General features: G+C 37.6%; 1 protein-coding gene across 2 annotated transcripts; it reads right to left on the bottom strand.

Annotated features, from left to right (window-relative positions):
- Positions 1 to 3,564: 3,564 nt before the first annotated feature.
- On the bottom strand, positions 3,565 to 16,295 carry LOC306995668 (myosin heavy chain, fast skeletal muscle-like). 2 transcript variants are annotated; one of them, XM_079607461.1, is made up of 41 exons: positions 16,182 to 16,295; positions 16,032 to 16,072; positions 14,775 to 14,989; positions 14,537 to 14,680; positions 14,296 to 14,452; positions 14,159 to 14,186; positions 13,885 to 13,987; positions 13,627 to 13,719; positions 13,438 to 13,501; positions 13,246 to 13,344; positions 13,062 to 13,165; positions 12,841 to 12,979; positions 12,497 to 12,615; positions 12,256 to 12,405; positions 11,997 to 12,167; positions 11,604 to 11,904; positions 11,439 to 11,503; positions 11,263 to 11,350; positions 11,051 to 11,168; positions 10,845 to 10,968; positions 10,602 to 10,738; positions 10,258 to 10,513; positions 9,925 to 10,167; positions 9,642 to 9,818; positions 9,415 to 9,560; positions 9,225 to 9,315; positions 8,752 to 9,141; positions 7,612 to 7,738; positions 7,194 to 7,312; positions 6,911 to 7,107; positions 6,644 to 6,827; positions 6,372 to 6,537; positions 5,773 to 5,897; positions 5,344 to 5,652; positions 5,004 to 5,207; positions 4,796 to 4,921; positions 4,537 to 4,707; positions 4,348 to 4,452; positions 4,129 to 4,224; positions 3,897 to 4,028; positions 3,565 to 3,678 (listed from the first exon to the last, which is right to left on the bottom strand). In XM_079607461.1, the coding sequence occupies exons 3-41, from the start codon at positions 14,979 to 14,981 to the stop codon at positions 3,664 to 3,666; spliced, it is 5,790 nt and encodes a 1,929-aa protein (XP_079463587.1). In that variant the 5' UTR covers positions 14,982 to 14,989; positions 16,032 to 16,072; positions 16,182 to 16,295; the 3' UTR covers positions 3,565 to 3,663. The 2 variants fall into 2 exon arrangements, with proteins under 2 accessions (XP_079463587.1, XP_079463588.1); XM_079607462.1 differs by having other exon boundaries at positions 14,775 to 14,993; positions 16,182 to 16,272.
- Between the last annotated feature and the right edge of the window lie 597 nt (positions 16,296 to 16,892).

Here is a 16,892-nt window from a genome sequence, read left to right as displayed (position 1 = left end):
TCAGATAAATCCCATCACATAGAGACTCTTTCACCTAAATATCATCATATAGAGACTGTGTCTGTTCCTCGAATTAGGAAATACAAAAAACTTCCAAACCCATCTAAGGGTAAAAATATAATTGTTGTTCAACAAATAAAAAAATTGATTTAATTCAAATGACCAAATCATAAAGCTTGTGTTGCTGAATATTCGATCCCTTACTTCAAAAGCACTTATTGTTATTGATATGGTTACAGATTATAACGTAGATGGTCTGTGTTTGACAGAAACCTGGCTAAAACCAAAAATTTACATCACTTTAAATGAGTCCACCCCCCAAGATTACGGTTATAAACCTGAACCTTGTCTGAAAGGCACATGGGGAGGTGTTGCTGTAATTTATATTAATATTTTCAGAATTACTTAAAGTCTAGTTTCAAATATAAATATTTTGAAGTGTTGGTGCTTAACAATATCTTATAACAATATCTAGTGTAAATGATAAATCACATTTGAGATTTGTGCTGGCTACTGTATACAGGCCACCAGGGTACCATACAGACTTTATCAAATAATTTGTTGACTTTCAGAGTTAGTACTGGCTGCAGATAAAGCCCTACTTGTTGGTGATTTTAATATACATGTAGATAACTAAAAAGATGCATTGGGATTGGCAATTTAACTCTATTGGAGTTGGACAACATGTGTCAGGACCTACTCATTGTCGTAATCATACTCTATATCTAATATTATCACAAATCAAATCAAATTTGATTTATAAAGCACATTTAAAATAAACCTTAGTTGACCAAATTGCTGTACAGTAAAGTAAGAAAAAATAAATAAACAAGACAAGACTAAAAGACATACAAGTTAAGGTACATTGAACGCACTAGAAAAAAAATGTGTTTTCAGCAAAGATTTGAATTCAGCTAATGTGGAAGCTGATTTAATATGTAGTGGTAGGGTGTTTCACAACTTAGGGCCGACTACTGCAAAAGCTCGATCACCTCTGCGTTTTTGGCGAGATCGTGGAACAGCCAAGAGATGTTGATCTCTTGATCTGAGTGATCTGGATGGATTATGAGTGATAATTAAGTCAGAAAGGTATTTGGTTGCTAAGATATTTATAAACAAATAATAAATGTTTTAAACCAATTCTGTATCGGACTGGTAACCAATGCAGAGAATTTAGGATTGGGTAGATGTGATCTCGTTTTCGGTTGCCAGTGAGCAGACGGGCAGCCGCGTTTTGGAGACGAGAGAGGTAACCCGACATATAATTGAGTTGCAATAGTCAAGTCGTGTTGAAATAAAAGCGTGAATAATTGTTTCAAAGCTATTCCTGTTTAAAAATGGCTTGACTTTGGCTAACCAAACTTTGACTTTGGATAACTATAATGTATGGCGGAATAGCACTTGGGAGCACTTCGACTCGGCGCAGTAATATCATCACTCCTGATGATATTACTGTGATGATATTACTGCGCCGAGTCGAAGTGCTCCTAAGTGCTATTCCACCATACATTATAGTTATCCAAAGTCAAAGTTTGGTTAGCCAAAGTCAAGCAATTTTTAAACAGGAATAGCTTAGATACAATTATTCACGCTTTTATTTCAATATTACTTATATATTATATTGCTATTACTTCCTAAGTGCTATTCCGCCATACATTATAGTTATCCATGTTACCCGCTTAGAAAAGCGCCACGTTTTATTTTATTTTGTGTCACCATACTTGGTCGTGTAACTACTCGTGTAACTGTATAGGGAAAACGTGGAGGTGTTTGGTCGCTTCTAACTTCATCTCTGATTGGTCCCTAATGAATAAACTGGGCTAAACTAAGTGCTATCAAAGTGTCACCGCGCGCCAGAGCGATTAAGTGCACGCACTGAGACGAGAGAGGTATGTATCAACTCGTCTTAGTTAAGGGAATAACATAGTTTAATATGAAAAAACAGAGGAGTATCCCTTTAAAAGATTGAGCTTGGTCTCATGATGACTAATAAATTAATGCATTATATTATTGTAACGCTGCCAGTCCGATGATAAAGACAAAAGGCAGAGAAGATCAGATACAGGTCCTTTTATTTAAACTCAATTGTGCTAACTGGAAGGCTAACAAGAATATTGCAATAGTCAATGACATCAATCCATGGTGGAAACTTTATAGCAGAAATGTTTGAGCTAATGCATGCAGTACACATGATCATTACATTTTAGGAAACCTTTTGAACTTTTATGGAACCTTTAAAAGTGCAAATTTGGATTCAAGACACTCTTGATACTCAGCACTCTTATGATGTGAATAATAAGGTTTAAAGGGCACCTATTATGGAATTTTGAAATTTACCTTTCATGTAGGCTAGTGTGTAACATAGATCTAAGTGAACAAAAACATCCTGCAAAGTTTGAAATATGAAAGTGCACCGTATATAAAGTTATTGTCTTTCAAAAGTGAGAGTCGACTCTGAGTCATTTTTATGAATCGTTAGAAGACCGAAACTTTTTCTCTGACTAGATGACGTCAACTTGTCAAGTTATTTGAATACGATACGCCCACTTATTGCGCTCCAAGGCCAGCAGGGAAAATATCATGGCGACGAGACGCTGTGTTCTGAAGTGCGGCTCAAAAGCAAACTTTTTTCATCTGCCCAAGGAGGAGCATTTGAAGACTAAGTGGCTACAATTCACTATACCACAGAAGTGTAGTCCGAGCCTTGTGCTTTGTTCGCGCCATTTTGAAGACGATTGCTTTTTAAATGCAATCAAACTTGGATTCGCGAGCTGGCTGATATTGAAGGAAGGTTCAGTTCCAAGTGTATTTGCATCAGCTTCCTCCTCTGTATCACAACCTGTAAGTGTTATTAATAATTTTTGCTTTTATATTTTATGTAGCATGCTTAATAATTATTTTGTTTGTTGTGTAAGCACCGTTTAGCTTCTAGGTCTTCAATGACAATTGTATTGAGATATGTGAAGTGTTTGTCGTTGTTTTCGGAGTTGTCTAAAGAATAGAGTAATAACTGTAACGTAACTGCATTTTTTTTTGTAAAAACGTTATGTTTATGCATCGGGCTAACGCAAACAAAGACTGATTGTGCTTTTACAATATGAACTCTGGGCTATGCTCGCTAACATAACATTAAATTATTTATCTTATTTTTCGTTTTTTACTACAAACTATAAAGCAGTGGACTATAATCATTATTATAATACAATTTAATTGATAAAAGCATCATTGTACTCCGTGTTAAAAATAAGTATTATCTCTGTAAACACTGCTGGGTCATCTGACCAATCAACGCAGATTAGCGTCGCGCAGAGGAGGGGTTTGAAAAACGAGTCGTTGAACGAATCATTTGGGAGTCGGTGAGCAAATCAGGTAAAAATAAATGCATATTATACGAAAACAAAAGTGTTTTTTGTCATTGCATGCATGTAAAACTGTTGTTGGGGACTCCCTAAACAACATTAGGAACATTTTAAATGTCATAATAGGTGCCCTTTAATGTAATCATATAGATCAGATATAAGTGTTGTAATAGTGTATCTTGTTGAAAAATCACACAAAGGCTAATTATTTGCTGAAATAAACAGGTTTATTAAGAAAGGTATTTTTACAATAAACATTCATATTATATGACTTCTGTAAATGCTCCCTTCAAGTATTAAATATTCATTCTTCTTTGGCCTGGGAAAGAAGGAAGAGGCAAACATTAGTCTTATTAACACAAATGTTTTTCACTTTACATAATTAAGAGAATACAGATGTGCAAATGTCATACAGGATATGTAACATCAGCAAAATGCAATTATTATAGATCCACTACTTCTTTTAAGAGGTATTTCATGTATTTGGATAAACAGGTTGAATAAATAATGCAAAAAAACGAATCTACTTAGTCTAACCTTTCCAGAATCACGGCTCTTAACTCTGAGCTTGTTGACCTGAGACTCAGAAATGTCAGCACGCTCCTCAGCCTCCTCAAGCTCATGCTGCACCTTCCTCAACTTGGACAGGTGACCATTGGCTTGCTCCTCCTAAAAGTTTTTTTATATGGTTCATGTATCACATTTCATTAAATTAGCATTCCAACATAAATAATTACAGTGACAAAATGTTCCATTAGATTTTACATACCGCCTCTTCAGACTGCCTCTTGTAGACTTTGACCTTCAGCTGCAGTTTGTCAACCAAATCCTGGAGTCTGGTGACGTTCTTCTTGTCCTCTTCAGTCTTCAAAAAATACACATTTACAAATTAAATATTGATCCTTTACTAAAAAATAGGCATTGTCAGTACATACATTATTGTACAGACTCTTTTGTCTGACCAAACTTGTAAGGAATATGGTCATACCTGATAAGTGAGCTCTTTCACTCTCCTCTCATATTTGCGGACACCTTTAACAGCATCAGCTCCACGTCTCTGCTCAGCTTCAACTTCAGCCTCAAGCTCACGGACCTAAAGAAAATTTTATTTTTATTCAAACAAATCATAATATAACATACTTCACTTTGCCCATATCATAACTATAAAGAGGCTTACTCTGGACTCCAACTTCTGGAGTTGTTTCTTTCCTCCTTTCATGGCCAGATTCTCAGCCTCATCCAGACGGTGCTGCAGGTCCTTCACTGTGATCTCCAGATTTTTCTTCATCCTCTCAAGGTGAGAACTGGTGTCCTGCTCCTTCTTCAGCTCTTCTGCCATCAATGCAGCCTTTTGCATAAATAGAGAAAGTCATTAGATCCACATGTTCTAAGTACGTAAGCGTCTTTTGAAACATTTGGCAGCTACTGTGGCTCACATCAGTGATGGCCTTCTTGGCTTTCTCCTCTGCATTTCTGGCTTCCTGTACAGTGTCATCAACTTCACTCTGGACATGAACAAGGTCAGCCTCAAGCTTCTTCTTGGTGTTTATGAGACTTGTGTTCTACAAAATGGAAAGCAACAGTTAGAACATTTTGAATGATGCTCTCAATTCCCTTAATTTCAGGGAAACAATATGCCCTTACCTGAGAGTGCAGCAGCCCAACACGCTCACTGATATCCACCAGCTCTTGTTCAGCCACTTTGCGGCCTCTCTCTGTCTGCTCCAGAGCAGCTCTCAGCTCCTCAATCTCAGACTGCATCAGAGTGTTTCTGCGCTCCACCATGGCCACTTGCTCCTTCATGTCTTCCTGTCCTCTCTGGGCATCATCAAGGTGCAGTTGGGCATCCTGAACATAACAATAGCTTTAGAATGAGCCTTCGATGTGGTTTCTGCTAGGCTGTACTTACCATATGTTAGATTATTTAAAAAAAAACTATATATGAATACATCCCAAAGTCAAAAATAAGAATTTCTATGCATACCTTGAGTTGTCCCTGAACGTTCCTGAGCTGTTTCTGGGCCTCAGCAGCCTGGCGATTGGAGTGGCTCAGCTGAATCTCCATCTCATTAAGGTCTCCCTCCATCTTCTTCTTGATTCTCAGGGCATCATTCCTGCTCCTGACTTCAGAGTCCAGAGTGCCCTGCATGGATTCAATGACTCTCTGGCTGTTCCTCTTGATCTGCTCCATCTCCTCATCCTTCTCTGCAATCTTCCTGTCGACCTCTCCCTTGATCTGGTTTAGCTCAAGCTGGACACGAAGAATCTTGGACTCCTCATGCTCCAGTGTACCCTATGACAAATAAAACAACATTTAAATATAAGAAAGAAAATGCACACAGTGTATTGATGAATACAAAAACACAGTATGATGGTTCTAGCAAGAATTCCATATTGATCTCCAGATACTCACTTCAGCCTCCTCCAGGGCAGTCTGAATCTCTGACTTCTCAGTCTCCACTGTCTTCTTGGCCTTTTCCAGCTCATGGATGCTCTTACCAGTCTCACCTAACTGCTCTGTCAGATCTGAAATTTCCTCTATAGAGAGAAAAACATATCATATTTATCATAATGCACATTTATTAATCATATGTGCTTACTTTTTAATGCTCACTGAGACTAAGAACATTTAAAGGGATAGTTCACCCACAAATGAAAATGTTATCATTAATGAATTACTCACCCTTATGTTATTACAAACGCCGTAAGACTTTCGTTCATCGTTGGAACACAAATGAAAATATTTTTGATGAAATTTGAAAGTTTTCTGTCCCTCCATAGACAGCTACACAATTGATTATTTGAAGCTTCAAAAAGGTTATTACGCGATCATAAAACTAATCCATATGAATTGAGCTCTCAGATTTCATCAAAAAGATCTTAATTTGTGTACCAAATATGAACAAAAGTCATAGTAATTACCAGTAATTAGGTCAGTAATTAGTAAAATAATTTTCATTTTAGGTGAACAATCCCTTTTAGTTTTTTCTAATTTAACGGTTTCATTCTTACGCTGCAGATTCTTGTTCTCTCTCTTGAGGGTCTCCAGCTGATCCAGGCTCTCCTCATAGGAGTTCTTCATCTTGAATAGTTCAGTGCTGAGTGAACGAGCCTCTTTCTGGGCACCTTCCAGCTCTGCCTGACCTTCCTCATATTTCTGCTTCCATTCTGCCAGGACCTTTGATGGAGATATTTAAGGATTGGTTTGTATACAACATATTTAACAAAGCCTATACTAGCAATACTTTACAAAGATAACATATTATATGACTAAAACTGTTCACCTTGTCGAAGTTCTTCTGCTTCTTGTCAAGGTTGGCAGCCAAACCATTGGCTCTCTCCACGTCAATCATGAGGTCCTCCACCTCACCCTGGAGTCTCTGTTTGGTCTTCTCCAGAGATGCACATTTGGAGTTCACTGCCTCAACTTGTTCCTCTGCCTCTTGCAGACGCTGGGCCAGCTTCTTCCTGTTAAGTAATACACATTATTTTGAATTCTAATCTATAAAATAGCTGTGAGAATTGGGAATATTATACAATAATAGACATACTTGGACTCTTCAAGCTCCTCCGTGCGCTGGATGGCATCAGTTTCATATTTGGTTCTCCACTGAGCAACCTCACTGTTGGCCTTTGACATTCCCCGCTGCAGCTCAGCCTTTGCCTCCTGCTCTTCCTCAAACTGCTCACGGAGCAGGTCACAGTCATGACGGGCTGATTGCACAGCATGGGCCAGTGCGTTCTTAGCCTAAGGAACAAAGTCGCATAATATTAGCTTGTCTCTACAGTAAAGTAATTGACAAGTATGTGCATGAATTGATTATGCTATATTACCTTAACCTCCTCTTCAATATGCCTCTTAAGCTCCTCAATTTGCTGAGTGGAAGCTTGTTTTCCTCTGGTGAGCTGAGAAACCAGAGCCTCCTTCTCCTCCAGCTGACGACCAAACTCACCTGTATAGATTTAGATTCACTGTGTCAGTCTTTTCTATGTCTCTATCAGTTTATTTAAAAACAAATGGATCTAAGATTGTATCAGTCAGCATTAAAAAAGTCCTCTTATAAGACTGTTTTAGTCAGAAATTTACTGCTGAATAATCTTAATACACTATTATTTTTTATTAATTATTGTTGAGAATTGTTACTGATTATTGTTGAGAATGATCGTTAATTAATGTGATTGTTGTTGATAATTATCGTTAATTAATGACATTAATTACTTTTGATATAATATTAATTTGTTCATGAGTTACCATTTTCAGTTTGAAATCTTGCACTTTGAGTACTGAGATCATTTAACTGACGAATGTTCTCGTCATTCTTGGACTTAATTTCACTAAGCTGGTCCTCAAGTGTGCGGCACATCTTCTCAAGATTGCCCTGCAAATACAAAAAATCATTAGTTATTTGAAAAAACTTCAAGACTTGTGAAAGTCAAGTATGTGTTGTATGTGACCCTTGCTGGCAAAATGAGTCAAAATGAGCACATTTTCAAAAATGGGTTATTATTTACTTTTATTGTTATTTAAAGACTTTCATGTATGATGATGTATGATTTGTTATAATCAGACAAAAAAGGATTGCGCTACCACTATTTGAAGTCAATCGAGTCAGCTAAGTCAATTTTGAGAAAAATCTAGTTAATATACAGGCTGCTGTCTCATTCATGTTAATCAAACAATTGTGGTATCATGGAAAAAAATAATATTTTTTTTCTCCTATAAATATTTGGTTTTGATTTGGTGTGTACCAAATTTGGTGGTATTACCAGGGATTTTAAAGTATGGTTGCTAGGTGATTTTGTTTTGAATCCTTCAGAAAACAGAAAATCCTTAAGACCAATTGTAATGCACGTATCTAATATAATGTTACACATCAGATGTCTTCCCTCAACAGGTAACCAAAGGTTCACTTAAGGCATAACAGATAATGTTTGCGTGAATATTCGCCGAGACAGATATTTTGAAATATGCAATTCTGTGTACATGTGTATATCAGGATTGTCTTTGTGCGCATGCTTCGGATCTGTCATTCAGTGTGAGTAAGGTCGGTTTGTTTACATCAGCATGAGTTTAAAAATCACATTTCATTGGTTCAGACTCATGCCATTGAAAATTTGCTACGAATATTAAAACTTGTGCTGAGGGAAAGCACCAGTCGTTGAGAAAAAAATGGCAATTTATTGATTATTAAAACAAAGGAAAGATTTAGGAAGGTACACCTCTCCGAAAACGTACAAATAAAGATCATTTTAGATGTATAATTACTATTTGGAGCATTGGGATCGCTAAAAGAGGGCTTAATGAAAACATTTTTGTGAATGAAAATGAAATGCGGATTCCAACTCATTTTGCCAGTATGGGTCACATATATTATTTAGAATATTTTCCAACCTTTGCTTTGGCAACAGCTTCCATGTTGCTGGAAAGATCATCAATCTCCATTTTGTATTCACTCTTCTCTTTCTCAAGCTTCTGCTTGACACGCTGCAGGTTGTCGATCTGCTCTCCCAGCTCGGCCACACTGTCTGCCTGCTTCTTGCGGAGGGCAGCAGCAGTAGCTTCATGCTGGAGGGTGGACTCTTCAAGATCACGACGCAGCTTCTGGAATTCAGCTTCACGCTTCTTATTCATCTCGATCTGAGCAGAAGTGGCTCCTCCAGCCTCCTCAAGCCTCTCACTGATCTCCTCAAGTTCCCTGGAGAGATCAGCTCTCTGCTTCTCAACCTTGGCACGAGCAGCGCGCTCAGCCTCAATCTCTTCCTCCAGTTCCTCAATGCGGGCCTATGGTGGTAAGTAGTTAATTAGATTTTTGGTGATCTGTACTTGATCATAGTGATGTAATGTTTGAAAAAATCTCAAAATACCTGAAGCTCCTTGATTTTCTTCTGGAGTTGAGCGCCCAGAGATTGTTCATCTTCAATCTTGCTGAGCAGCTGACTTGTTTCAAAGTCTTTCCTGTTCAACAATGTGTTCAACAATAAGTAGTTGTAAAAATATTTATAAAACAACAAATAAAAGTTTTCAATGTTTTCAAAGATTTCCTGCTTTAATTACTTTTTTATTTTCTCGTCAGATTGCTGCTTGTCATTCTCCAGGTCCATGACGGACTCTTGGGATAATTTCAGGTCTCCTTCAAGCTTTCTCTTGGTTCTCTCCAGGTCCATGCGGAGCTTCTTCTCTTGTTCAAGGGAACCCTCAAGCTACAGGACAATAATATATATGATATGTTCACAGCAGAAAACAGTTGATTTGATGAATTAATGTAATTAATGTCAACTCACATCATCAACTTGCTGCTCAAGCTTTGTCTTGGATTTGGTCAAGGTGTTGACTTTGTCCTCCTCGGCCTGAAGATCATCCAGTGTCTGCTGATGTGACTCTTGGAGGGCTTTCTTCTCCTTCGTAAGCTTGGCAATGCTCTCATCCTGAGCTGACATTTCCTCAGTCAAGTTCTTGACCTGTAGGATGTTTTGTTCCAAATAAGCTTACATATTACAATTCATATTCTATATCAATATATAAGACAGAGATTCAATCTAATCTTAAACCAACTCAATCTCCAACCTTATTCTCAGTGGCATGTTTCTCCTTCTCCACTTTAGCCAAGGTGAGCTCCAGGTCATCAATGTCTTTCTTCAGCTCAGAGCACTCATCCTCCAGTTTCCTCTTCTTGGCTGTCAGTTCAGCATTGATTTCTTCCTCATCCTCCAGTCTCTCAGTTGTCTCCTTGAGTTTAGCTTCAAGCTGGATTTTGCTTTTGATCAGACCCTCACACCTCTCCTCAGCATCTGAGAGACCCTCAGATTCCTGTTAGTAAATTAGATTGCTATTTCATTGGAAACAACCTTGCTCATTTTTAATGGAGGCAAAATTCAGTTAGTTATAAAATATACTCACAGATGCTACTTGCAGCTGCAGATCATTTTTCTCTTGCAACAGTGCCACCATCTTCTCTTCAAGCTCCTTCTTTTTGGCTTCAGCCTTAACCAAAGCCTCTTTGCATTTTGTATAGTCCTCTTTCATGTTTGCCAGCTCCTTCTCAGTCTCTGCACTCTGAAGCAGAGGCTTGATCTTGTAATAAACCTTCATCCATGGCCAGTGTTTGACATTCATAAATGAGCGGATGTTGTATTGAATGGTGTAAATCGACTCCCTGTGAATAATTCATCATTAAATGGCATAATCATCATAACGTTTGCACAGTTATCATTGATGTCATCTTTACTCATGACAATAATCACCTCCTCTCCGTCATTTTCACATACTCCCTCCTCATCAGGTAACCACGGCAGAGAGCCTGAGTCATTGTGACCAGAGCAGCCAGTTTCTCATCTCGCATCTCCTCAAGAAGACCCAGAAGACCAGCTTTGAAGAACACCTGAGTTTATGTAAAACAGTAAATCAAAATATATTGATTTAAACTGTATGAGCTAAATGACCATGATCACTGAATCTTTGTAATATTGCTAAAGCTAAATATAAACCTTCGTATGTCCAAATCTGTAGTCGTCATGATTAACGTCGATGGATCCCAGGAGTTTCTCACTGGCCTTCTTGTTATCCATAAACTGTCCCTCTGGGATAACACCGGCATTCAGCACCTTGTATCTGTGGAAAATGTATCAAAATACTTCATATCTTTTAATTAGGAGCCCCATAGGAAATCTTGTTATCATGTGGTCCCATTTACCTCTGCTTAAAGTCACCGTATTGGATTCTGCTGGGGAAACCCTTTGTGCAGATTCTGATACCCTCCAGAACACCGTTACACCTCAGCTGGTGGATAACCAGGAAGTTCTCCATGAGACCTATAACGAACAGTTTACACCATGAACTTGGTAAATTAACTTCATCATATATTGAGAACCAAAATATCTATATGTTTTTTTGGTAATACTTTACCTGGAGTCTTTGACTCATTAGGAATCAGGCAACGCACAAAGTGAGGGTGAGTGGCCCTTAAGTTGGTCATGAGTTTGCCCAAGTTCTCCTGTGGAAAATAGAAAAAGTTTGGCATGCTTTGTATTTTGTTTTTCTCAAATAAAGCAATATTGCTGTGATGTCATCTCTATACATACCCTGAACTGGGAGGACACAGTCTGCATGGAGCCACCCTTCTTCTTGCCTCCCTTTTTAGTAGTATCTATTGAGATAAAAATACAAGGGAACATGTATAAATCCAAAAACAAGAAAGAAAGTTCAAAACTGAATCAAAGTTTTATTTAAATATATTTTTTCTTTACCCTCAACAACAGGTGGGTAGAGAGTAGCCAGCAGTTTGACAGAAGACTTCTGGTACAGCAGCAGAACAGAATCATTCAGTGGATCCTTGTTCTTGTCCAACCAGCCAGTGACATTGTAGTCCACAGTTCCAGCGTAGTGAACCAGGGAGAAGTGGGCTTCAGCCTTGCCTTTGGCTGGCTTTGGTTTCTCGAAAGCTTTGTTCTTGCCAAGATGCTGATCATACAGCTTGTTCTTGAAGGAAGCATCTGAAGCCTTGGGGAACATGCACTCCTCTTCAAGGATGGAGAAGATACCCATGGGCTGTTTATAAAAGAATGTTGTTTATTATCAAAAATAGGAGATTTTGAGAATAGGATAAATGGAAATTAATAAATTCATAAACCATTGATAACCTTCTCAATGAGCTCAATGCAAGAAGCTAAGTCCATGCCGAAGTCAATGAACTCCCAAACAATGCCCTCCTTCTTGTACTCCTCTTGCTCCAGCACAAACATGGTGTGGTTGAAAAACTGTTGCAGTTTCTCATTGGTGAAGTTGATGCACAGCTGCTCCATGCTGTTGTACTGGAGGACAAAACAATTACAGAAACATTTACTACCTTCTGAATATCATTAATTTTGACATAAAAAGAGATAAAATAATCATTCTTACATCAAAGATCTCAAAGCCAGCAATATCCAGCACGCCAATGTAGAAATTTCTTTGTTGTTTTGTGTCCAACATCTGGTTGATACGAATGACCATCCACAAGAACATCCTCTCATAGATAGATTTGGCCAAGGCGCTAACAGAGTTGTACACCTGTAAGTAGAATTGAGTGGATATTTTACTTCTGCAATAATTAACCAGAATTTTAGGTTAAACACATGGCATGCTGGAAATGTTACTATACCTGTGGCACGGTCTGGCCTTTGGTCACATACTCATTTCCGACCTTGACTCTGGGGTAGCACAAACCCTTCAACATTTCAGCAGAGTTCAAACCCAGAAGGTAGGCGATTTTGTCAGCCTCTGTTAAATACATTTTAAAATAAATTATCTGCACTATAGAGTCTTTTGTGTAAATTATAATAAATCAGGCACTAGGTACTTTCTCTTTTACTTTTAGATTTATTGATATGCACGCAACTTCTAGTTTATATTTACACTAAACATTTTATACACAGTTTCTGTGGTTTATCGGCAAAGTTGATGCAACAGTTACTATTTAAAAGCCCAGGATAACACAAGTCTCACCCTCATTGCCATCAGGCTCAGCCTGCTCCTCACGCTGCTTCTGCTTGAACTTCATGTTGCCATGATGAAGCACAGCTCCAGTGAACTTGTAGATGCCCACTTTATCTTCACTTGTGAAACCAAGAATGTCAATAGCTTCCTGTAAATTACAGAGAATAATAAAATATATGATTTGCCATATTTAAATAGAATATGTCAATATTCAAATAGCAATGACTCACATCAGTAGCATCCAGCTCAACTTTATCATCAATGCTGGCCACTGTGATCTGACCCTGACTGCACATGGGGTAGTCATAGGGGTTGCTGGTGAGGAGCGACATTTCTGTAAAATACACAGCATTTATGAAAGAGCATCTTACAATATTATCTGAAACATTGAATGGATGAAAAATGTGCACCTACCAACAATCTCAGGCTTATGGTTGGTCATCATCTGGAAGAAGATGTGGTAGCCTCTCTCATCTGGAAGCTGGAATGACACTCTAGACTTCTCCAGCAGATCTGTTGAGAGAATGTACTTGAGTCACAATCATCTGAAGAGTGACAGACAACGACAAATGTTCAGGATGGATCAATGAAATCATGTCCACCTACATGTCTCAATGTCAGCACTAGCCAGTTTTCCAGTTGTGCCGAAATGAATTCTGATGAATTTACCCTGTTTAAATCATAATAGCATATTACATAAATCATAATTATTATAATCTCTTTATAGAAAACTCTGTACAGTAAAATTGAACACAACTGACCATATGTACTGTAAATAAACAGTGGTTAACTTACAAAACGGGAGGAGTTGTCATTTCTCACAGTCTTGGCATTACCATAAGACTCAAGCAGAGGGTTGGCAGCAATGATCTGGTCCTCAAGAGAGCCCTGTAATGTTTGAAGGGTTTTCATTTATTTTCAATTGTTTTTCTATTTCATGACTAAAGACAATTTATAGGCATTTCACAAATTCACGTATCGTATAGTTTGTGAGATGAGTGTAAATCATCATCTTTTAAAATAATATATATGAAGTAGTTTTGTATCTCGTACCTTTATTTTACTGGCCTCTTTCTTGACACCTGACACTGCAACTGTGGCAAAGTACTGGATGACACGTTTCGTGTTCACAGTCTTTCCAGCACCAGATTCTCCACTGGTTTATAAGAGATTAGAATACAGAAGATTGAAATACATGTAGACTTTTCAAAGTATATTCAATCTTTGTTCAATCTTAAATTCTATTTTGTAAATATCTCCATAAATTCTCCATCTATGTTATACTTTTCATTTTTGTCATGGTCTTAAATTTAATTAAAAAACTTACGTGATAAGGACAGACTGGTTTTCTCTATCTGTTGATAGAAATTTGTAAAATACGCTGTAAATATATTATATCATAATAACAGCAACATCTAATTCATCTTAATGAATTCTATAGAATTCAATTCCATAATGTCTTACCAGTCTGCATGAACTGATAGGCGTTGTCAGAGACAGAGAAGATGTGGGGTGGGGCCTCCATACGCTTTTTGCCTCTGTAGGCAGACACCACTTCTGCATCATACACTGGGAGCCACTTGTAGGGGTTCACAGTTGCGCAGAAGAGTCCAGAGTAGGTCTGAAATGAGCAGAGACGTGGTCAGCTTCCAACAACATAGAAAAATGAACTTAAATGTTTTTTTTATGTCGTTTCAGAATTTACGTAGATCATCCACGCAGCATAACGCTCTTTGAGGTTATACAGCACAGAGGCTTCATTGAGATGGGTCATCATGGCCATGTCTTCAATCTTGTCATACTTGGGAGGGTTCATTGGGTAGACATCTGCTTCCTTAGCAACTCTCTCCTATCAATTTGATAAATTAGATATTAGATATAAAAGAAAACAATTTAATAAGTAATTTAATGACGATCTACATGAAATGAAAATGAAAATTTACCTCCTTAGTGTCAAGCAACTCAACTGTGACTTTGCCACCGTCTCTGCTCTTAATTGTTCCCTTGAGGTACAACTCTTTGACATCAACCACATAGCAGGCAGCCTTGGCATCAAATGGTTTGGCCTGAGCCTCCATCCTCTCCCTCTCAGGCTTACGAAGGTAAATGGCAGCTTTGCCATAAGCGGCCATCTCCGCGTCCGTACTCATGGTGGCGGCTTACTAAAGAGAGAAAATATCAACTTATCCATTACATTTTTTTATGAATATTCAACAAAGGCAAGACACATAAAATATAAAACACATGAATTGTGTTAGGAAAGAGGCATATTCCTAAGTTTAGGCTTACAAATAAAAACAGACACATAAAATAATACTAGATAGCAATACTACTAGATAAACATTTAGATAGCAAGCAAGAAGCAGGTAAGGGGCCCATTAATGGCAAAAATATCGATTGAATATGTCTTTCTGGTGATGAAATTGAAATGCTGGTGTCAGGGGACGGCACATAATATGAATTGTGGTATATGAAGTTTCAGGACAATACAGAGATTTTCACTGCCGACTATGAGTCTTACTTGTGGACTCTCAGCCCGAGAGCGTCCACCTGCTACGAGTATGAATGAAACGGACATTACATTGCATGTGTGTACTCACTAATGCTCACAAAGAGAGCTAAAGATAAGTTTTTCTCCACTGTAGCTAAGTGTAGTTTTTTTTTCTCAATGGATGCATAAGATTTCCTGACAAACCTTAAGAAATTTCTGTGACAGATTTTGTATTATATTAATTCAATATTTTATGATAAAATTTAAGACATTTCTAATGATTTATATTTATGCAAATGTCATTCTGGATTATAATAGCAACACTGCATCCCAATTTTGAATTTAATCAGACCAACAGTTCTGTAGTTAGAGCCAATTTTAGCATAACGCTCTATTATAGCATTATCATTTGGCCCTTTCCCACTTCCTTTTCTGTTTACACAAACCGAGTCTGCACAGAAATGTGTCGAATGTCCTCTATATTTGGGCCAAATTTGTATAACTTTCCCACAAGGGGTTTTATGGGCTCTCATAGACTCAAAAGTGGAAGAATAAAAACAGAATTCAATACAACACAATAAAAAAAACAAATACAATAGGTGCCTATGTTTGGCACCTAAATAAAGGGTCAATAGAACCCCTTCCTTAAATTAATCTTACTAATACTGTTTTCATCTACCCTAATCCATACACAGAATCTTAAACTCACTTGCCTTTTTGTCCTTGAGACCAGATGAAATGTTCACTACCCTTGAAAAAAAAAAAGTATTAATATAAATAAAAACACAATTCCTTTGAGTACAGACGCATAAGTGATGATGTTAAATTCCTTTCAGTCACAGTCAGCATACGCTCTTACCACTTGATGGAACTTCTGAGGTCTTCTGCATCTCTTCTGGTCTACCCTCTTGGCTTTTATAGAAGTTGATCATGCACACTAAGCAGAATCTATACATGGGCAACCTCATATATTTTGATATACGATGATGAGCTTTCTTGACCCATTTTTTTTTACCCATGAGCTTTCTTGACACAAGAAATTATGGACAGACTGACAGAGAATTCAGTTATAAGACAAACATTTATTGCTTCAAAATATATAGGTCACAGCTTCCATCTCGAAGTTCATGTGTATTATAATTATTTATTTTTAGTCTATTAATATCTTACTTTGACATATGACACACACTGAAGTAAATAAATCCTTTTTTGGGATGAGGGTACATTCAGACACCCCTCCCCCTTTTTTGAATCATAAAACATTTCACCTTTTCACCCTTGGAAGTTCTTGTAGCAGGCTAATGTGGCAGCAATTGGGCTAAACAATAAAATATGTTACCAATCTGACAAGATATTTAGTTCAAGAATATAGTAAAATATGTCTAATACAGTGAAAGCACACAACAAGTGTCAGTTTTTTCTTTGTAGAAGAAAGCCAGTAGTGATAAAAATGGCACATTCCCATCCAGCAAAAATCCCATTTGTTATAATTTCTGCAAATATTCAAAGATTGTAGAAATTTCAGTCTAAGCCTCAGCCACATGGAGACTAAAATGATTCAAAACCACAA

This window comes from Phoxinus phoxinus, assembly GCF_949152265.1.
Source record: "Phoxinus phoxinus genome assembly, chromosome: 3".
Lineage (NCBI taxonomy): Eukaryota > Metazoa > Chordata > Actinopteri > Cypriniformes > Leuciscidae > Phoxinus > Phoxinus phoxinus.
The sequence above is the reverse complement of the archived record's forward strand: the minus strand, read 5'-3'. Positions and strand labels throughout refer to the sequence as shown.

What these genes read in the sequence shown, in the direction of transcription:
- LOC306995668 (XM_079607461.1), bottom strand. Translation starts at nt 14,981, where the DNA reads ATGAGTACGGACGCGGAGATGGCCGCTTATGGCAAAGCTGCCATTTAC. An exon ending in GCATTGAGCTCATTGAGAAG is followed by an intron (nt 11,905 to 11,996) that starts GTTATCAATGGT and finishes TTTTATAAACAG; the next exon opens with CCCATGGGTATCTTCTCCAT. An exon ending in AAGATTTCAAACTGAAAATG is followed by an intron (nt 7,313 to 7,611) that starts GTAACTCATGAA and finishes AAATCTATACAG; the next exon opens with GTGAGTTTGGTCGTCAGCTG.